At 37.8% G+C, this 22,677-nt stretch overlaps 1 protein-coding gene and 1 pseudogene across 2 annotated transcripts in view; both read left to right on the top strand.

Annotated features, from left to right (window-relative positions):
* The window catches only part of WDR36 (WD repeat domain 36), a 42,237-nt gene extending 25,784 nt beyond the window's left edge, over nt 1-16,453 (top strand). For both annotated transcript variants that reach the window (XM_061152132.1, XM_061152133.1), the window contains 8 exons: nt 708-787; nt 5,971-6,078; nt 10,254-10,351; nt 10,725-10,870; nt 13,525-13,644; nt 13,833-13,914; nt 15,112-15,299; nt 16,247-16,453. In XM_061152132.1, coding sequence (XP_061008115.1) covers nt 708-787; nt 5,971-6,078; nt 10,254-10,351; nt 10,725-10,870; nt 13,525-13,644; nt 13,833-13,914; nt 15,112-15,299; nt 16,247-16,396 — 972 coding nt within the window. In that variant the 3' untranslated portion in view covers nt 16,397-16,453. The remainder of the gene's footprint in view (nt 1-707; nt 788-5,970; nt 6,079-10,253; nt 10,352-10,724; nt 10,871-13,524; nt 13,645-13,832; nt 13,915-15,111; nt 15,300-16,246) is intronic.
* A 1,362-nt stretch (nt 16,454-17,815) lies between these two features.
* LOC133062733 (islet cell autoantigen 1-like) lies at nt 17,816-20,852 on the top strand (annotated as a pseudogene).
* Nucleotides 20,853-22,677: the final 1,825 nt, after the last annotated feature.

The raw sequence follows: 22,677 nt of genomic DNA on the forward strand, positions 1-22,677 counted from the left end.
TTTTAGGTCTTCCTTCACATCTGACCTGGTTTAAACCTCATGTTACTTTTCCATTTTTATCTATAGAGAAGATACAACTTCTTTATAGTGACACAAGTAGTTTACTGTTTAAATTTATTTTGAAAATATGATTATTGTGGTTTTAAATTATATTTAAAACATCATTAAGGAAGAAAAAATTTTTAACTGAATCTACAAGTAAGAAGGACTTTTTCAGTAACTTACCTACATTAAGAGAATTTGCATTCTTTAAAATCATTTTGGAATAGACTCTTGGAAATGTAGCTTTGTTCAAAGCTTCATAGATACTTTATAAATGAAATTAGGCTAATAAAATATTTCTAATTGAATGTTGTCAGCACAGGTTTATGTTAAAAACAGTAGTCAAACATTTGTTAATTGTCTATAAATAGATTATGGAGTAAAAATTAAAAATTATGTACTGCTATTCATTTTTAAAAGTTTTATAATTCATGTAAAAGCCTAATCCTTAGCAGTATCCTCAGGGGTATATAAGAAATGGTATTTTCTTTTATATAAGATGAGGCTGTCTACATTTTATGCATCAAACATTTTTTAATGAAATGTGCATTATCTTTTCATTTCTTACATTCTTTGACTGTTAAATATACAGATACAGATATACATACATACATACATACATGTATACACACCTGTATTATTTATGTTTTTCTTTTAATTTAAAGACTTTCAGTCCTGATGGTCGTTGGTTAATAACTGCTTCAATGGATTGCTCTATTAGAACTTGGGACCTTCCATCTGGATGGTGAGTTTTTAAATCCCTAACCTTATCAGAAGTTTTCTCAGTCATTGTCTTCACATGTGACTTTTACCTGTTGTTAATAAATGATGTACTTTTTGACTGTGACTGTATTTGGGGATTTTTCTAACCTGACTTACATTTTATCCTTGAAGTGTGTTTGATCTCAAACAGAGATTAGTACTGAAAGAGATAATAGTGAGGAAATTGCAGTCTCTTAGGTTTGCTATTCCTGCAAAATTGAGAAGTAGAAGTGAGTTGCATAAACTCACTTAAGAAAGCTCATTTGGCCTTTTTGATACTCCAGAGTAGAGATCATACTTTAGAACTGCAAACTTTTATTCTGAGCATTTTTTTGTATTTTGTTGTTGTTGTTGATACTGAATTAAGAGGTCAGAACCCTTAACTTTGTGTATAATATATATTTTCTGTCTCTAACATAATTCTTGAAAGAAGACATTTAGGTACCTTAACATAATGGAAATGTGTGTCTTAAGATTTGGATAAAACCCAACAGTGTTAAGAAACCTGTCATAGGTTAAAACTTGCTACTAAATCAGCACTTGAAGAGAAAACATTAATCCTTTTAAATAATTTGAACAGTAGAAACCTACAGAGAGTAATTTGTTACTAAAAATTACGTAGAAGTAGACACAATTTGCAGTCATATCACTCACCAAAGAATTGCTTACGTGGAGTGTGAAAGGAGTGATGGGAACGGAACATACCTATGAGGAAAGAGAGAGGTGAGAAAGATGAGTGGGAAAGTAGTTCAGTCTTCAGGAATATTGCTAAGTTAAGATCTGCCCAGTTCTGCTCCTCTTGTTTCTCAGGAATTAGATAAGCTCATACCTGAAAGCAGTTTGACCTTTAGAAAGGAAAAACCCTTATGTCCTTACTTCCCTTCAAGTTTGATTCAGGAATGAGATACAGCTGTCTATACAGCTTATGTACAGGATTTGGAATATGCACTGCAGAAGTGCCATCTGTAATAACTAGATAGATGATGGTCCATCTCTAATAACTAGATAGATGATGGTCCATCTCTAATAACTAGATAGATGATGGTCCATCTCTAATAACTAGGCAGTTTTGTCCACAGGTGTGTCTCTTTTTCACTTAAAGTCAAGTCAAGCAAAATAAATAATTAGTTGACTGTCCTCCAGCTTCAAAAAGTTCACTCAAGTCAGTACTTCCTTAATTAAAACAAAACAAAACAAAAAAACCAAAAAAAAAAAAACCTTTTTTTTAAGGTATCATTAGAAATTTTGATTAGTCTTTTGCTTCTTGGATTTCTGTTTTATAAAAGTAAACATTATAATTTGAATTGCTTTGTAGTAGGAAAGTTGTGTAGGAAATAGAGTTGACACTTTGCCCTTTTCATTTTCCTTTGTAGTAGTTTTAGTTCACATCAGATGAGAGAGGGAGGTTAATGTTCAATAGTACTAAATAGTCAGAATGTTTTTTAAAAGTGGCAAGTTTTTTGGGGAATGGAAAAATTAGGATCCAAAAGTAGCATTCAGAGCCACCAATCTTTGACTCAGCATAAGGCTTTTTGCTGAATTTCTTATTTTAGTAAAAAGATGAACACATTTAAATCTGACATGCTTTCACCTCTAGTATCTTATTTTTCAGTGAACACAGGCAGTTTTAAGTGAATACAAAGAAACTAAGCTGGGGGAACACAAGAGCAAGAGATGAGTCACATAGAAAAGATAATAATATGTACGCTGATTAGACTAAAGTATGTTTTTAATAAAGACACAAATAACTACCTCTTTGGTTAAGATTTGAAGTGGAGCAAATGAGAAGTCCCCCTTCTAGGCAACTGCTGCTGCCTAGTTGCAGTTGACTTTTTCCGTGGACTTCTGAGCATTCTGAGTGCTTTTAGTTTTCATCTTGTCTCATATTCTGTTAGGGAGGTACTGGATTTAGTCCCATTTCACAAATGAGGAAATGGAGGCTCAGAAGTTAAGTGATTTGCCCAAGGCAGCATAGTTTGTCAGTGAGATTTCGCTGTAGTGAGCATAAGAGAAAGGAAGATTTCCCAGCAGTTGTGGTGCCGGCCTTGCTTGGGTATGTTCTAAGGATGATTTGGTTTTCTTGATGTAGAAGATATAGTAAGGACCATACAGCTGTAGGTAAACATGGGCTTTTTTTATTTCACTTCTTTTCTTAAACATAATTAGCATGACAAGCTTTGGGGAGTCCTAGTTTTTTCTTCAGTAAGCAGTTTTATCATTTACATAACATGTTAAATATGTAAAGAATGAATACAGTCATTTCAAAGGCTGAAATGTGAAGCCGTGTATAAGTAGACCTTTGGTGTGCTAACATGCAGATGCAGCCATCTGGAATTAATTGTGCCTGTATAAAACAAATTGCATAGGTACTGAACTGTTTCCTGTAAAGTAGTTTTTTTAAGTGCAGAAAATTTTCTTCTGTTTGTAGGGTTCTCAGAAGTAGGGTTGAAATTTTTGACCTTGAAATTATCTGTCATCTGCTACCACCTTTTATTTATGGTTACTTTTAATCTCCTAAAAGTTTAGATTAAATGCTTTTCAGGGTGATAAAAATATAAAATTAAATAGTTTTAATAGAATTTTGCATTTTGTTCTGTCTCATCCACCCAACCCCTGCTTTCTGAGGGGCATTACGTGAGAATAATTGGAATAGAATTTTGCTTTGCATTTCCTACTGAGGCAAAACTATCCGTTCTATTCATTGAGGATTCCATCACTTTGGAGATTGAACATCTAGACATTGTCTACATTGGTTTAGAATATAATCAGAAGTGAGTTAATGTTACCTGTATGCATAGAACTCAGTGCTTAAAAATCTGACCCTTTACAATGAGGATTTTTTTTAAGATTCTCTCAAAAAGCTTATAATTTACCTGGAACTTTTCATTTTGTAGGATTAGCAGGTGACAGTATGGTAGTTAGGTCTGGGATTAAACCTGTACACTTAGGCTTTATGAGCTAATGTGGCCATGTAAAACATGCTGTGTATGTAGAAACCACTTCCTCAATTTGATGCTTTTACATAATAGAAAGCCAGTCTACCCACACACAACAGCTGTGGAAACCACGTTGCACAGTGAATTTGCCAAAATAATTATAATATCAAATAAAATAAATTTGCTCAAGCAGTAGATTCCTCTTTAACAGATAGATTCTGAACGTGTCAGGGAGTTTGATCCCTCACACACCCTTTAGTGAGCAAGTATTAAGACAAGGAATAGATGGTGAGATCTAAAATTCCTGAGTTTAGGCTTAGTCATCAGTATACATTGAGATAGTGGTTCTTCTCTGGGTTGTTTGCATTAAATGAATTAAATAATTTGACAGTCTCTGGTATATAATAAGTGTTTAGCAAACGTCCTTTTCCCCAATTCGTTTGATCCCCCAAGCAGCTATTCTTGTGAGTTTCCAAGGAATGGTTGAACAGAAATCAGACAGATTATTAATCAGATTTTTTTCCCATAAGTGAGAATTTAAACATCAGTCATTGTCCTGAGCCCACTTTAGTTTGTTTGTAGTGCTGCTTATTTTAGTCGTGTCCTAGTATTTTGTATTCATTAGTTAAAGTTTATAATTGTTACTCACTCTGTGAACAAATTGAGAGAGATTTCGTTATGGACAGGTCCTTTAGTCACTGCCTCCATGTTACATCTGAGTCACTGCAGTAGTCATCTTCTGGGTGTGTGCTCTGTCAGACTGCTGCACCTGGAGTTTCAGTAGTGGTGTTACTGAGCTTTTGGTGATTAAGTGTGCAGACTGCTTGGTGACAGGTATGTCTCTGTTACTTTCTACCTTGAGCAAGTATGACTGGGCCTCATTTTTTCTAATGGGTATGGTAAGGATGGATCTGCCTCATGGGGTTGTGAGGATTTAATTAGTAGTCACAAGTGCTTGGAATACGTCCTAGCATGGAACACTGAAAAAAGTGTTAACTCCTGTTATTTTCTTTACTGAAATAATGTAATTACTGAAGATTCTGAACCTCAGTCATTTTGCCATGCCTTCCCATGGATAACGTAATGGCGTCAGTGAACAAAGCAGTTTTTAAAGCAGCTCTTACTAAAACCAGCATGCTCCTCTTCAGTGCACAGAGTGCTCGCACTCTCAGCCAGCCTAGGAAGCCTCGTCTCCAACGTGCCTGCGTGTTAGGCCTTTCTGTTCACTCCTTCAATTCGCCTCATTTCGATTCCTGCTGCACCATCCTAGTTCAGATCTTCCCTGCTTGTTAGATGACTGTTCTTCCTGTTCAAATATATTCTACATTCTGCTGGCAGATTTTCTTATCAAAGTAGAGATTATACTGCCATCTGCTCAAAAGCCCGTAGTGGCTTTCCATTGGTTAAAAGGTAAAACACACTCAGATGTTTGGTGTTCACGACCAAACTGCATTCCTCACTGGACACAGTTCCCCCTGCCTTGCCTTCCGCAGCCCTTCTCCCAGAGGTGCTTCCTTGGCCATCAGCGTCGTTGAATTCCTGCCCATCTATAAGGTTCATGTTCATCGCACACACTGCTCTCTGAGGAGCCTGCTGTGTGTCTTCTTCTGGGGTGCCATCGCTCCCTTTTCCTCCCCAACTTTTCACAGCCCCTGCTCCCAGCTTTCTGAAGGATCCATGTGGACTAGTGCTTTATGGTGATGCTGTATAGACTGAAGTTCCTGTTTGCTGTATAGCATACAGTTACCTATTGGAAAAACAGAATTGCTCAAACTTTTTTTCGCCACTACCAATTCTCCCATGGCCATTTTATTACTTTCTTCTGTTGCCTACCCCTTTTGTTATTTTCACTGGCATAACAAATACAGGAGAGTGCTGATAATTTATTTTAAATGTGTGACATCTTTAGAATTGTTTCCAAACCTACCAAAATGGCATTCCAGAAAAACAGCATTGTCTCCTGTATTCTCCCTGTTATTGAAACTCTCTCTCCAATTAATTGATCTCTTTAGTGTTCTGGGTCTTTCTCATTGAGGAGATTATTTTCCCATCGTAACTTAGTTGACAGTGCTCTTTGTTAGTGATGACTTTTTGGTGTTGGTGATTTAAAAGTGAAAAGCAAAAATTTTCTGCATCTCTTACCCTTTGTTCTTTTAGCAAAATGATATTTTGTGAATTATGTCCTTTTTAATAGAGTTGAAGTACTTTAACATCTTGATTCTGTTTATAGTCTTATAGACAGCTTTTTGTTGGACTCGGCTCCTCTTAATGTTACTATGTCCCCGACTGGAGACTTTCTGGCCACTTCCCATGTCGACCACCTTGGAATTTATCTGTGGTAAGTTCTCTCATACAGTTCTTTCTGGGGTAAGAAGAAAAAGGAAGATGATATTGTCAGACAATCATAGTTGCTAAGATTGCCCATCAGGTTTTGGGGATTTTTTAACAAAAAATGGAAGTGTCACATCGTTCACGTTAAGTCTACAGTTGAGTCAACTTCTGCTTGATAATTTAGGTAGCTTTGCTCAAGTGTATGTTCTAAGCTACATGTTTGATTTTTATCTGACTTTTATTTGCAGAAAGGATAGCAGTAGGGCTTTCCTGTAGCTCAGTCGGTAAAGAATCTGCCTGCAGTGCAGGAGACCCTGGTGTGATTCCTGGGTTGGGAAGATCCCCTGGAGAAGGGATAGGCTGACCATTATATCTACTACTGTGGGCAGGAATCCCTAAGAAGAAATGGAGTAGCCATCATAGTCAACAAAAGAGTCTGAAATGCAGTACTTGGATGCAATCTCAAAAATGACAGAATGATCTCTGTTCGTTTCCAAGGCAAACCATTCATATCACGGTAATCCAAGCCTATGCCCCAACCAGTAACGCTGAAGAAGCCGAAGTTGAACGGTTCTATGAAGACCTACAAGACCTTTTAGAACTAACACCCAAAAAAGATGTCTTTTTCATTATAGGGGACTGGAATGCAAAAGTAGGAAGTCAAGAAACACCTGAAGTAACAGGCAGATTTGGCCTTGGAGTACGGAATGAAGCAGGGCAAAGGCTAATAGAGTTTTGCCAGGAGAACGCACTGGTCATAGCAAACACTCTGTTCCAACAACACAAGAGAAGACTCAACACATGGACATCACCAGATGGCCAACACTGAAATCAGATTGATTATATTCTTTGCAGCCAAAGATGGAGAAGCTCTATACAGTCAGCAAAAACAAGACCAGGAGCTGACTGTGGCTCAGATCATGAACTCCTTATTGCCAAATTCAGACTTAAACTGAAGAGAGTAGGGAAAACCACTAGACCATTCAGGTATGACCTAAATCAAATCCCTTATGACTATACAGGGGAAGTGAGAAATAGATTTAAGGGACTAGATCTGATAGACAGAGTGCCTGATAAACTATGGATGGAGGTTCGTGACATTGTACAGGAGAAGGGATCAAGACCATCCCCATGGAAAAGAAATTCAAAAAGGCAAAATGTTTGTCTGAGGAGGCCTTACAAATAGCTGTGAAAAGAAGAGAAGCGAAAAGCAAAGGAGAAAAGGAAAGATATTCCCATTTGAATGCAGAGTTCCAAAGAATAGCCAGGAGAGATAAGAAAGCCTTCCTCAGTAATCAATGCAAAGAAATAGAGGAAAACAACAGAATGGGAAAGACTAGAGATCTCTTCAAGAAAATTAGAGATACCAAGGAAACATTTCATGCAAAAATGGGCTCAATAAAGGACAGAAATGGTATGAACCTAACAGAAGCAGAAGATATTAAGAAGAGGTGGCAAGAATACACAGAAGAACTGTACAAAAAAGATCTTCATGACCCAGATAATCACAATGGTGTGATCATTCACCTAGAGCCAGACATCCTGGAATGTGAAGTCAAGTGGGCCTTAGAAAGCATCACTATGAACAAAGCTAGTGGATGTGATGGAATTCCAGTTGAGCCACTTCAAATCCTGAAAGATGATGCTGTGAAAGTGCTGCACACAATATGCCAGCAAATTTGGAAAACTCAGCAGTGGCCACAGGACTGGAAAAGGTCAGTTTTCATTCCAATCCATAAGAAAGGCAATGCCAAAGAATGCTCAAACTACCGCACAACTGCACTTATCTCACACGCTAGTAACATAATGCTCAAAATTCTCCAAGCCAGGCTTCAGCAATACGTGAACTGACAACGTCCAGATGTTCAAGCTGGTTTTAGAAAAGGCAGAGGAACCAGAGATCAAATTGCCAACATCCAATAGATCATAGAAAAAGCAAGAGAGTTCCAGAAAAATGTCAATTTCTGCTTTATTGACTACGCCAAAGCCTTCGACTGTGTGGATCACAATAAACTGTGGAAAATTCTGAAGGAGATGGGAATACCAGACCACCTAACCTGCCTCTTGAGAAACCTGTATGCAGGTCAGGAAGCAACAATTAGAACTGGACATGGAACAACAGACTGGTTCCAAATAGGAAAAGGAATACATCAAGGCTATATATTGTCATTCTGCTTATTCTAACTTATATGCAGAGTACATCATGAGAAACGCTAGGCTGGAAGAAGCACAAGCTGGAATTAAGATTGCCAGGAGAAATATCAATAACCTCAGATATGCAGATGACATGACCCGTATGGCAGAAAGTGAAGAGGAACTAAAGAGCCTCTTGATGAAAGTGAAAGAGGAGAGTTTGAAAAAGTTGGCTTAAAGCTTAACATTCAGAAAACTAAGATCATGGCATCTGGTCCCATCACCTCATGGGAAATAGATGGGGAAACAGTGGAAACAGTGGCTGACTTTATTTTTCTGGACTCCAAAATCACTGCAGATGGTGATTGCAGCCATGAAAGTAAAAGACGCTTACTCCTTGGAAGGAAAGTTATGACCAACCTAGACAGCATATTGAAAAGCAGAGACATTACTTTGCCAACAAAGGTCCGTCTGGTCAAGGCTATGGTTTTTCCAGTGGTCATGTGTGGATGAGAGTTGGACTGTGAAGAAAGCTGAGCGCTGAAAAATTGATGCTTTTGAACTGTGGTGTTGGAGAAGACTCTTGAGAGTCCCTTAGACTGCGAGGAGATCCAACCAGTCCATCCTGAAGGAGATCAGTCCTGGGTGTTCATTGGAAGGACTGATGCTGAAGCTGAAACTCCAATACTTTGGCCACCTCATGTGAAGAGTTGACTCATTGGAAAAGACCCTGATACAGGAAGAGAAGGGGGCGACAGAGGATGAGATGGCTGGATGATGATGATGGATGCCCATCACCGACTCGATGGGCATGAGTTTGAGTAAATTCCGGGAGTTTGTGATGGACAGGGAGGCCTGGCGTGCTGCTGTTCATGGGGTCACAAAGAATTGGACACGACTGAGCGACTGAACTGAACTGACCCACTCCAGTATTCTTGGGCTTCCCTGCTGGCTGAGCTGATAAAGAATCTTCCTGCAGTGCGGGAGACCTGGGTTTGATCCCTGTGTTGGGAAGATCGCTTGGAGAAGGGAAAGGCTACCCACTCCAGTATTCTGGCCTGGAGAATTCCATGGACTGTATGTGTATAGTTCATGGGGTTGCAAAGAGTTGGCCATGTCTGATTTTTATTTGTTACCCTACTTGACTTCTATTCGCAGAAAGGATAAGTGAGTTTAAAATTTAACTCTTATTATTGAGGAAGAGAAAAAAATGAATTCCTTTTCTACTTATAAGATTTTCTAATTGAGTTTTTTAGGATGTGAAAATAAATTTAATATATAGTAGAAATAGACTCTGGTCACCTTAATAAGCAGAATGGAGTATCTCCTGGAATCTTTGAGTCTTGAACAATCAGGATAAGAGAAGAACAGTGATGTGGTACCTCAGCAACAGAGTATATAGTGCAGCTGTTAATATAACTCAGAACCTGGTATTTCCAGTTTTTATTTTCCATTCCAATTCATTATGTACAGGAAATAATATGATTAGCCCACTTCGGGACAGATATCCACATCTTGATTAGTCAGATGTGGATCAGATTAGTCAGTCAGATCCAAAATCATGACGCAGGGTCAAGTAGCACTTAAAGGACCTTTCTAGAGACAGGGGAACCCATGACTGTTCAGCACCCTCAAAGATCCGATCCACGTAATCACCGTCTGACTTAATGCTCTGAGTCCGTCTTTCCTTCAATTGTAGTTTCCTTAGATGAAGGTTGCCATTTGTCAAAGCAGTATAAATAAATGGATGTTATGTTATCTTATAAAAATAGCATGCACTACTGATCTCTCAAGTACTTTTTTGTGCTACATTAAAAATAAAGTCTCTGTTCATAATAATTATGGACAACTTTCTTGTGATGACATCTGTGACATGAGTCAAAGCATTTTGAAATTAATACTATCTATTTTTGAGTTTGTTTTTTTTTAACAGGTGATTGGAATTTGTAGCCAAATTCAAGATCATGGAGATTGTTACCAGTAATCGAAGCTTCTCTGAAAATATTTTTTATAAATTTTACAATATTGCTTATGTTTTTTATGTCTCAGGTCCAATATTTCCCTGTATTCAGTTGTTTCATTACGGCCACTTCCCACAGATTATGTTCCTTCGGTAGTGATGCTTCCTGGTACTTGTCAAACCCAAGGTAATCAAAAACTAGTAAAGTAATTTTTGAAGCGTAATATAATAAACCTAACCTGCAGGATATTGCCACTGAAGGCAAAGTTTAATGCATTCAGTCACAATATTTTTTTATCTTAATGAAGTATTTTGAATGACTTCATGAATCTTTGTATAAACAAAGACATAATTGATGGAGTATTCATTTGAAACAGTAGAGAAATGTTTTGAGTCTGGCGATGGAAATTGTACTTTATATGAGAAAAAGAGTTTACAAGGTTATATTGAGTGAACATGTTATGAAATACTAATGGACTTGAAGTTAATTAAGTTACTTTTATATGATAAAAATTTCATTCAGCATTAATTTGTCTTACCTGAAAATTTTTTGTTTTAAGATGTAGAATTATCAGAAGAAACCGTGGAACCGAGTGATGAAATGATAGAGTATGACTCCCCAGAACAGCTGAATGAGCAGTTGGTAACTCTGTCACTCCTTCCTGAATCCCGGTGGAAAAACCTTCTTAATCTTGATGTTATTAAGGTAATACTATAGTACACTTAATATTGGCCCCTGAAGACATATTCCAAAAGTATTTTCTTTAATAAAGATAGCTTCCCTTTCTTGGAGGTCTTTAGGTGGAGTAGTTAATGCCTAAGATAGCAAAGCAAATACCATTTAGCTGAATACTGTTTAGTCTAGTATTATTACAAGACCTTTTCCATGTATATATATCTATTTTGAGAGCACTCAGGGACCTTCAAATATAGCAATAGTATAGACTGCAACTACTGAGCTATTGGAAATTGGGTGTTTTAAGCCTAGCCTAATCTCACTTAATTTCTGAAATGAGGTGGGAAAAAAGTTGTCATAATGTGTGATGTTTCTGTTTCTAGACATTCGACTAGAATATTTTCACTGGTCTTTTTAAAATTAAACTTCAGTCACACTTTATCATACCACACCCTGCTCTGTCTGCTACAGGAAGGTTTGCTTTTGGGTTCAGGCACATAAATTAATATGAACTAGGTAGTATATAGCGTCCTGAGATAATAGCAGTGGAAAATAACTTAGCCCTTTGTCCTTGAGGAGTTTATAGTTTTACATGAGAAATGGACAGTTATGGTATGAATTAATGTGTTTCAAAGCATGTTTCATGACCCCTATTTGTGAGTATCAAAAGCAACTGAAAGGTACAGACTAGAAAATTTCAGAGATTATCTTCTGAGAATTAGGGTGAGTTTTGTTTTATGCAACTCAACTTGGTTAGATGTATACATACAGTCAGGCTTTCCTGGTAGCTCAGCTGGTAAAGAAGCTCCCTGCAGTCTGGTTCAACTCTTGGCTTGGGAAGATCCCCTGGATGAGAGATAGGCTACCCACTTGGGTAATCATGGTCTTCTCTGCTGGTTCAGATGGTAAAGAATCTGCCTGCAGTGCCGGAGACCTGGGTTCAATCACTGGGCTGGGAAGATCCCCTGGGGGAGGGCATGGCAACCCACTTGAGTATTCTTTCCTGGGGAATCTCATGGACAGAGGAGCCTGGCGGGCTGCAGTCCATAGGGTTGCAGAGTTGGACACCACTGAGTGACTTAGCACAGCACTGAGCATACATACAGTCACTAGAGGTTGTGTGTGGACTAAGGCACATTATGGGCTGGCATAAAAAACGTGTAAGGAACGCTGACATAGATAACTATGACACGCTGTCCTAACTTTTTTTGTAGCTAGTAAATTAGCACCAGAAAAGACATACATGTCTTGGGTAAGAAAAGAGAAGTTTTCACATGTTCATTTGACTCAAAATTTGAAAGTGCTCCTTTAAAAAAAAAAAAAAGTGCTCTTTTTTAGTTGCTCACCTTTTGAAAGATTGGGCTTCAGCATAAAGGTATGTTGTTTAGGTACATAGTTATATTGTCTAGTCTGTCAACTGTAAAGGAAGTAGTTTATGGAATGACTTTAAAAAGTACAAGTAGATGAGTGTGAGGGGAGCAATTAGAATAATGCCCAATTAATTGAGCTAAATTTGGTGGGCACTCTTCTTGCCAAGATACAGTTTGTTCTGCATAAAAATATAGAAAAATGTGAATGAATGCTCTTTATAACACCTCCAATATTTTAATTTCCTTCTGAATGAAAGAAATTAGAATTTTTATTTTTGTCCTGTGGTTAATTTTTATATTTATGGTTTCCTTTATGAAATTAGGTAATTTCCAGAGCCCTGTGGAACTTCTCCAAAGCCTTTTGTTTTTATTTACAACTCAATGATTGCCTTCTAATTCAAGAACAGTGAGTTAGGAAGGGTAACTGACTCTAACTGCAGTTTCCCCGTCACAGAGAAGGTTGTGCTTACATTGCTATGGGCTGTACTTTGTTCGACTTTGTTTTATGCTGTGGCTCCAAGAGGCCACAGATATCCCTGACTTTCTTTCAAAAAGCAAATCTCCCCACGGTTCCTAAAGAATGGAAGACTAGTGGTATAAGGTAAAATTGTGAGACTTCTTAAGAGTCCATCAAATTCTCTTGAGATAGTGATAACGTAACAATGTAGTCACCAAAACTGAATTCTGTCAGTGGGAATTCCAATGGAATTTTTGTGATAGAATTTTGCTGACACTTGAAATAGTTTATGAAGGAGCGATAGTATTCTCTTGCTTTTTAAAAACACAGAGTACTAAGGAAAAATAAAAATTCCAATAAAATAGAAGAATTAGGGCCATGCTTCACACCTACACACAAAATTTACTAAATTACTTTTAATGGCAGAGACTCCCTCTGGCTCTAGATTTCTTTTGGAGAAGAGACATTTGAAAAACTGTTGACCATTTATGTAAATTTTGCTTTCTAGCCCATCTTGTATTTCAGTATAAAAGAAGTTCAAAATTGCTTGTACTTCTTCACCTAAATATTGATGTTTCAAGAAAATGAGCTGTTTTTGCCTCAGAGCTTCTTCTGAACCCTGTCATTTTCCTTTTGCCTTATCAGCAAGAGTACTAGAGGTTTGCATTGGGAAGCCCAGTTTAAGGATATCTGTGGTATATTGGTTGTTTGGGATTTCATTTCAGTATCCTAATCTAAATTTCATTCTTTTTATTTTTTTACCTTTGGGGCTTTTTAAAAATTAAGTGGGAATTAAATGTTAGAAACTGTTGGCAAGATAATTACTAGTCTTTTTTTGCTTTTCTCATTTTTCTTAGAAAAAGAACAAACCAAAGGAGCCACCCACAGTGCCCAGATCAGCACCATTTTTCATTCCAACTGTTCCTGGCCTTGTGCCCAGATACGCTGCTCCTGAGCAGAACAGTGACCCTCAGCAGGTGAGAGCCAGGCTAGAGGGGGCATTCTAGGGACACGGGGCGTGTGTTGTATGTTGTGTGTTTGTAGTTTTAACCAAGACCCAGCTTTACAGATACAGAGTAAATTAATGCTAGTGTTTAATTATAAACTTTACATTTTTTTGTTATATTTGTGGTTTTTGAATAATGTGTATATGTTTTTGTTTAAGTCTAAAGTGGTAAATCTTGGGATTTTGGCTCAAAAATCGGATTTCTGCTTGAAGCTTGAGGAAGGACTGGTAAATAATAAATGTAAGTTAAATTATAAAATATTTTACCAAGTATTTCAGCTTATTATGTTACTTTTTATGAAGAGAATTGAGTGAAATATTAGCAGATTTCTCAGTAGTTGAAAGTAAAAGCCAAAAGGATTGAAATCTTGGTTTTAATCTGAAGTAATTTTTGCTTTGTTTACAGTAGATGAGTGACACTACACTCAGATGTTAAGATTATAATAATCTTTTGAGAACCTCTCTTTCTGTATGGAAAATTGGAATTTTTTTCTTTTTTGCTCTTCTTTTTATTTACAAGTGCAATTTGCAGTGTACTTTGCAATAGACTTTTGTTTTCGGTAATTTCAGATATTACCAAATTATCACACAAAAAGGCTTTTTTAAAAAATTGAGTGTTTTAAATTTGAAAGCTAGAATCTGTAGCTAATAATGATAATGAGAACTATAAGCAATTAACAGAATTACAGTCATTCTCCTGTTTGACTTACCCTCTTGTCTTCTGACCCAGTTGCTTTGTGTTTTCATGCCAGTATCACTCGAGTGCACATTGGCAAAAGTCAAAGAGTGGTACTTGTACTGATAGCTAAAGAGTAGCAGGATTATAAAAGGAGTAACTTGTTATATTTATGAGGGAACAAAGAAGAGAGGCACTATTATTTAATATCCACTGAAAAACAAAATAAAATGTATTAGGCTCTTGTCAATGGTATTGTTCTTTTGCAAAAAGCTAAAAGCATAGGCATTGCCATTGTAATATCAAATGCCTTATATAAGTATAGAATATGTTTTCATGGAATGTATATGAAACAAGAGTGCTTACTTCTAGGGAAAAGTAGATTTGTGGTGAATAAGGTAGAGTCTTTCCCCACGTATATTTCTGTAGTATTAATGTTTGTTAATTAACAAGTGATACTTTTATAATTTTTATAAACAATACAAAAATAAATTCCCTCACCTCATCTTATTCTCACTAGCAAATACTATTAATAACAGTGTATATTAATAACTTAGTAGCCTTCTTATATTGGATTTGTTCTGACTGATTTATAAGCATGTTAAAATGTCTGGTGCTAAGTGTTAATTAGATTTTAACAGCCTTAATAGAAAGAAATTGCTAAAAATGCAAATTTAAATATATGTTGGGTTTGAAATGAAAACTAGTTTCTTAAATGAAATGATTGTCGGTAATAACTAGATTCTTATTAAAACAATGTAGATGAAGCTGCTGTTAACCTTCTGAAAGAATTAGGCCCGTCAGGAATTGAAACAGAGCTTCGAAGTTTGTCTCCTGATTGTGGTGGTTCAATAGACATTATGAAAAGCTTCTTGAAGATGATTGGGATGATGTTGGACAGAAAACGTGATTTTGAGTTGGCCCAGGCATACCTCGCCCTGTTTCTGAAGGTAAGTCTAAGATGTGAGATAGCACTTCACAGCTTGCCCTCCTCCAGAGTAGTGTTGTCTGATGGAAGTGTCTGCAGAGATGCAAAGATTCTAATCCACACTTCACTGCGTGTGGCTGCTGAACACTTGAATCGTGGCTGATGTGACTGAGAACCTGAGTTTTTCATTTTATAGAAATTAATTAATTTCAACAGCTTTCTGTGCCTAGTGACTACCCTACTGGATAGCTGGATGGGGCAGCAGCTTGTAAATGTTCTTTGTTGACTCCTGTTTTTTAGCTCAGCACAATTTTGACTCAACCTCCTGACTTCTGTGTCATCCATTTGATCAGTATATTAACCTATTAACATTTGTATTTAGTTACATTTTGGCAGGGGTTTTTTTTAATGGTCATGAAAAAATTAAGGTTTACTTCTGTCCTGGTTGAAGGAGTTTCAAACGATTTGATAATAACAGAGTTGCTTTTATGACAAATATAATGGAGAACTCATGTTATCTCACTGCTCTGACATATTGAAGGTGGTAGATTTTCAGTAATAGCAGATGGATTATTTATCTCATAAATATCTAAAAAAGTTTTCACTTGACTTAAAAAGTAGATTTACAGATGGTAGTATGTAGGATAAAAAATTAGAAATGCTGCAAATTGTTCCTGTATTTTTTCCCAAATTTACCACAGTTGTAAATTTAGAACTAGGGCCTTGCTTCTTGATGTGTATCAGGACTCTCCTCACATAGAGGAGAGTCATTACTTCAATTTTACTGAGAGAGTGACAGAACCATGAAGACTTATAATAGAGGAGAGGGAGATGTGAGATTGTAATAAAGCAGCCTTTAAGGAAAAAAATCAAGAATAGTGTCGTCTGAGGTTCCTTGTAAAACAGTTAAATCCAGAATAAACAAAATTTTAGATTTCTTAAAGGTTCAGCTATCATTTTTCTTTTCAGTTGCACCTGAAAATGCTTCCTTCAGAGCCAGTACTTCTGGAAGAAATGACAAAGTTGTCATCACAGTTGGAAGAAAGCTGGATCCATTTACAGTCACTCTTTAATCAAAGCATGTGTGTTTTAAATTATATTAAAAGTGCTTTGTTGTAAAAATAGTTATGTAACTAAATCAAAGACTTTTATATTAAAGAGGTTCAATTTAACTCATACCCTTGTTTTCCAAGTTTCAATGTGAAAGGAAGATAAATGCCAGCACTACTGGCTAGTCAGTCACTGTGACTCCACTTTAAATGCTGAATATTTTCTTGAAATAAAATTATACCTATCTTTTGTTTTAAAGATGTAAAGCGTCTTCTCAAATGATACATTTTTTTAGTTTCTTCATCAGCTACTTGGATATGACTTCTTTTGAATTGTCGTCACCAAGCTTGTGTTTTTTGAATGTTTGTAACATGCTGAGGTATGCTGGGTCTCTCATATAAAGTATTGCCAAGTTAAACTGAAGTTAAAAGTGATACATAGTTTAAAATACCTTCATGTTATGAGGTAAAAAGGCATGTGTCTTTCCTTGGTGGCCTTGGATGAAAACACAGTTAGAGCTGGAAGGCGTGTCAGTGCCACCCTCTTGCATTGCAGAAGAGGAAACTGCTGAGTTCCACCCAGGATCTCAGTGACAGATCCGGATTTTTCTAGCACTGGCCTAGTCCTCTCTCCATTGTACCCTTTCTACAGGAACTTATTTTTTTTTTTTTTTTTTTTTACTATGAGAGGTGCTTTCACAAGCTTGCTGTAGGAGGCAGTTGAATAGATACCTGGAATGTGTGAGGGAAATTCCAAATTCCATTGAAGATAGCCTTGAAAGGTCTCTCTTCCCCACTGATGACCTTTTTATTTGGAAAGAATGCTGACTACATTTTTCTGTCATAACCATTGTGAAACCAGACAGTTCTGGCACGTTTCCCTTTTCCCATCATTGTTGTTTCTGTGGTTCAAGGCTTCAGCAGTATGTCAATTAATAATAAGCAATTCTTAAAAGCTTATTTTAAGAATAAAATAAGGGGCTGTAGATCCGAGCGGGGGGCACCCCAGGAGATGGGGGTCGAGGAAGGACCCGAGGGAGTAGAGAGAAGGAGACTCACTCCCCCCATCCCGGGCCCGCCCCAAATGAGGTGAGGCCATCGGCCTGCCCTCCTCTGGGTCCCGGGGTCCTGCTGAGAGGGGTCGCCCGCTGGGCGTCCTCGGAGGAGGAGAAACAGAGGGGAGGCGACGGCGGGGTCGCAGCCCAGGAGCTCGCAGGGAGGCGAGGGCGCCCGCTCCCCCCACCGCTGCACTGCGATGCGGGCGCACGGCTCCGGCTCCGCCGGCTGCTCTTCCAGCGGCGACCGTGGCGGGAAGGAGCGGTTTCTGTGCTCCCTCAGCCCCCTTCCCTCACCTTCTGCTGACGCTGAGCTCGGATGAGGGAGCGGACGCGGCCGGGAGGCTCCCGGGGGCCGGGGCTCCGAGTAGAAAAAAGAAGAAGGAACCATGTCAGGACACAAAATGCAGTTATCCCTGGGACTTACACAGTCGATATCCCCAAGACAAGTAAGTTGTAAATAAGATGCAGCAGAAGTATTGGGAAACGAAGCAGGCCTTTATTAAAGCCACGGGGAAGAAAGAAGAGCACGTCGTTGCCTCGGATGCAGACGTGGATGCCCAGCTAGAGCTGTTTCACTCAATTCAGAGAACCTGTCTGGACTTTTCTAAAGCAATTGTACTCTATCAAAAGAAAATATGTTTCTTGTTTCAAGAAGAAAACGAACTGGGAAAATTTCTCCGGTCCCAAGGCTTCCAAGATAAAACCAGAGCAGGAAAAATGATGCAAGCGACAGGAAAGGCCCTCTGCTTTTCTTCCCAGCAAAGGTTGGCTCTGAGAAACCCTCTGTTCCGCTTTCACCAAGAAGTGGAGACTTTCCGGCATAGGGCCATCTCCGACACTTGGCTGACGGTGAACCGCATGGAGCAGTGCCGGACTGAATACCGAGGGGCGTTACTGTGGATGAAGGATGTGTCCCAGGCGTTGATCCAGACCTCATCAAGCAAATGGAGAAGTTCAGGAAGGTGCAAACACAAGTTCGCCTTGCCAAAAAAAGCTTTGACAAATTGAAGATGAATGTGTGTCAAAAAGTGGATTTTCTTGGAGCGAGCAGATGCAATCTTTTGTCTCATATGCTAGCAACATACCAGACCACTCTGCTTCATTTTTCGGAGGAAACTTCTCACACTATGGCAGCCATCCATGAGAGCTTCAGGGGTTATCAGCCATATGAATTTACCACATTAAAGAGCTTACAAGACCCTATGAGAAAACTGGTGGAGAAAGAAGAAAAGAAGAGGATCGCCCAGCAGGAAAGTGCAGAGGCCGTGGCGGCCAAGTCAGTTAATTTCACTAGAGGATGAAAACCAGCACAAGGAATCCTCTATTTTAAAACCGAAGATAGAAAAAGTGTTTTATCTGCGTTAGACAAAAGCTCTACACATAATGCATGCTCAGATGAACTTTTAGACATGAAACCCGAGGAAGGTGCTTGTCTGGGCCCAGTGGCAGGGACCCCAGAACCTAAAGGTGCTGACAAAGACAACCTGCTGCTGTTGAGTGAAATCTTCAACGCTTTCTCCCTGGAGGAGAGCGAGTTCAGCAAAGAGTGGGCCGCTGTGTTTGGAGACGGTCGGCTGAAGGAGCCAGCGCCCACTGTGGCCCCAGGAGAGCCGGACCCCAGGCCCCAGGCAGGCTCAGGATTCCTTCCTTCACAGCTTCTAGACCAAAACATAAAAGACTTACAGGCCTCGCTGGAAGAGCCTGCCAAGGCCTCCGACCTGACTGCCTGGTTCAGCCTTTTTGCTGATCTCGACCCATTATCAAATCCCGATGCTACTGGGAAAACCGATAAAGAACATGAATCGCTCAGTGCATGAGTCTGCTGCCGCCGTCTGGGAGGGGGCCCACGAGGGGCTCCAGATCAACACGCCGGGGGCGCAGGGATGTAGGAAGGGATCAGTATGCTGTTCTAATATTTACGTGCCATTTTAATAAAATGAAAGGGTCAGAGGCCCTGTTTATAAAAAATTTTTAAAAAAAAGAATAAAATAAGAATATAAAAAGTTCAAACTTTTTATAGTCAAAAGTAGTGTCATTCATAAAATTCAGCTGGTTGTATCTGAATGCCAGTACCATTCACAGAATAATCTCTGAAGGAATAGTCCTCACAACAAGCTGATCAATGATAACTTTAATTATCAAAGTTTTTTTGTTTAATGGTGAAGTGTTTTAAAGGTAGAATTATTAATAGTAAACTGCTAAAGAAATAAGCCAGTATTGTTTTGTACTTTGTTCTTTTAGAAATGTATATAAACTTAATAAAGCAATTGACTTAAATGTTAATAATGACTTAAGTTCTAACTTTAAAAACTCTATTTCCCCTTGCCCCAAAAACTATATTCTAAAGATATGGCAAAATTTCAGTGTACAGTTATGTACAATGTGAAGATTGTACAGGTCTCCTGCATTGCAGGTGGATTCTTTATTGTCTGAGCTACTAGGGAAGCCCAAGAATACTGGAATGGATAGCCTATCCCTTCTCCAGGGAATCTTCCTGATCCAAGGATTGAACTGGGGTCTCCTGCATTGCAGGCAGATTCATTACCAGCTGAGCTACCAGGGAAGCCCTAATTATCACTTAAGTTCTAACTTTAAAAACTGTTTCCCCTTGCCCCAAATACTATATTCTAAAGATATGAAAAAATTTCAGTATACAGCTATGTACAATGTGAAGATTGTAAATATCTTAAACAATAATAAGAGTTCTAAACTGAAATTGTATTACTATGACAAATCTTGAACTTTCTTTTTCAAATGAAAATACAGGAGTTCAGTATATTGTTTTTATTGGAGATAGCTTTAGATAATATTAAAGCATCATTTTGGTAGGTAATCTTCCAGAATTTTTCCTGTATGTTTGCCATCAAAGGAAAATTTTTTGTGTATATTTTTTCTTAAAATGTATCAGTTTGTGCATGCTGTTTTTTCTTTACCGTTTAAATTGCAAATGTAGTGTATGACTGCATTTTACTTGTAATAACATCAATCTATTTTTGATTAACATTCAATCCCAATACCTTCCCTAGAAGTAACAATTGTTAACTTTCCATTTAGTCACTTCCATGTTTTCTGTGAATGTATATATATGTAATTGCTACAAGAAATGTATAGCTTCAGTTTTTACATAGATATATGTATATCATTCTGCAACTTTTCTATGTGGTCTCTGAGTATAATCACACCTAATCTTACCTGTTGATTTTTGTATAGTGTTCCACAACCTACTTAGCCTATAATGGACACTAGGGTAGTTTACTGCTTTTTTTTTCTATTTTCAAACAATGCTAAAAGAGTATCATCCTGTATGACTGTATGGGCATGTAAGGGTTTCTCTATTGTATGCTTAAGCTTTGACTTGCTGAGCCAGAGTTAGGCAGATTTAAAGAGATACTTCATTTGGCTTCCAAAATGGCTGTTAGCTGTTTAAAGTTTCTCCTCAATAGTGAATGAGTACCTGATCTCCATATAATTAAGGACATTTGATTTTTTTATTAAATATTTTTTAATTTATAGGTGAAATATTGTCATTTTTATTATTTAGGAAAAACCTTTACTAGTAGGTAAAGGTAAAGATGGACATCTTCAAATATTGATGGACATCTTTTCATATATTTGCTTTCGACATGTGAATTGCCTTTTGCCAACACTGCTCATTTTTCTGTGAATGATTTGTCTTTTTATCTCATGGATTAGTTAGGAGTTTTTCATGTAGTTTGCATATAGATATTACTCTTTTACATCTGTTTCAGTATTTTCTCCCAGCTGGTTACTTGTCTTTTAGTTTTACTTTTGGTATCTTTTTTAAACAGATGTTTTATATTTATATATAGTCAAATTGATAAATATTTTTATGACTTTTATTTCAAAATATAGATAGAGCATGTTCTGTATTTTCTTCTAAGTTAATTGTGTATGCATCCAGATCTCCATTTGGAATTAATTTCTGTGAAGAGTGCAAGGTACAGAGCTACTTTTATTCAAAAGTCCAAAAACTATTTGTTGAAATCCATTCTTCCTGATTTGGGGTGCTGTTTTATTATGTGTTAAATTCTCTAATTAAGGCATTTAATTTTCCTAATAATGCATTGTTTAAATTACAGTTTTCTGGTATGTTTTCAGAAATGGTGGGAGTGATACATTCCTAATGTTTTTCACAAGTTTCTTGGCTGTTGGTGAGCATATTTTTGAGGTTTTGATTTTAGTCACAGTACATTTATAGTACTGATTTGAAGAGAATTACAGTTGACCCTAAGCAGGAAGTTAGGGATGCCACCTTTCATGCAGTCAAATCTGAGTATAATTTATGGTTGGCTCTCCATACTTGTGGTTCCTCCATATCTGTGGTTCTGCATCTGTATTATATGATCTGAATTCAACTAACTACAGATTGTACATACTTGGGGAAAAAAATGTATAAGTGGACCACACAGTTCAAACCTCTGTTGTGTTGTGTAAGGGTCAACCCTGCAATAGTATTTCTCTACTATTTCTCTACTGTTGCAGAGGTGGCCCTTAAAAAACACAGGTTTGAACTGTGTGGTCCACTTATTCTTGGGCTTCCATTGTGGCTCAACTGGTAAAGAATCCGCCTGCAATGTGGGAGGTCTGGGTTCGATCTCTGGGTTGGGAAGATCCCCTGGAGAAGGGAAAGGCTACCTACTCCAGTATTCTGACCTGGAGAATTACATGGATTGTATAGTCCATGGGGTCACAAAGAGTCGGACACGACTGAGCAACTTTCAGTTTTCACTTGAAAACAGTCTGTATTTTCATTAAACCAGGAGTGGTATTCTCTTAATTTAATAAGATTTCTTTATATAATTATACACTTTTTGACAGATTTAATTCTGGGGATTTTATTTTCATTGCTGTAGTGAAATATGTCTTTTTTCTACTGTATCTTATAATTGATTATTGCTGTCCTGGTAAAAGCAATTTGCTTTTTACAAGGTAATCTTTTATGACACTGCAGAACTCTTAAAAGTTTGTCAGTATAGATTTAGGAAATCCAAGAGAATCCCATCTTCTGCAATTGATGAGCCTTTGTTTTTTAATCCAGTATTCATATTTCAGGTCTTGCCAGATAGTACAGTAGTGAAGAATTTGCTTGCCAGTGCAGGAGGTGCAAGAGACATGGGTTCCATCCCTGGGTCAGGAAGATCCCCTGGTGTCAGAAATGGTAACCTACTCCAGTATTCTTGCCTGGAAAATTCACAGGCAGAGGAGCCTGATGGGCTGCAGTCCGTGGGATCACGAAGAGTTCGACACGACTGAGCACACACAAACATTCTTA

The sequence above is a fragment of the Dama dama genome, chromosome 9, assembly GCF_033118175.1.
Source record: "Dama dama isolate Ldn47 chromosome 9, ASM3311817v1, whole genome shotgun sequence".
NCBI lineage: Eukaryota > Metazoa > Chordata > Mammalia > Artiodactyla > Cervidae > Dama > Dama dama.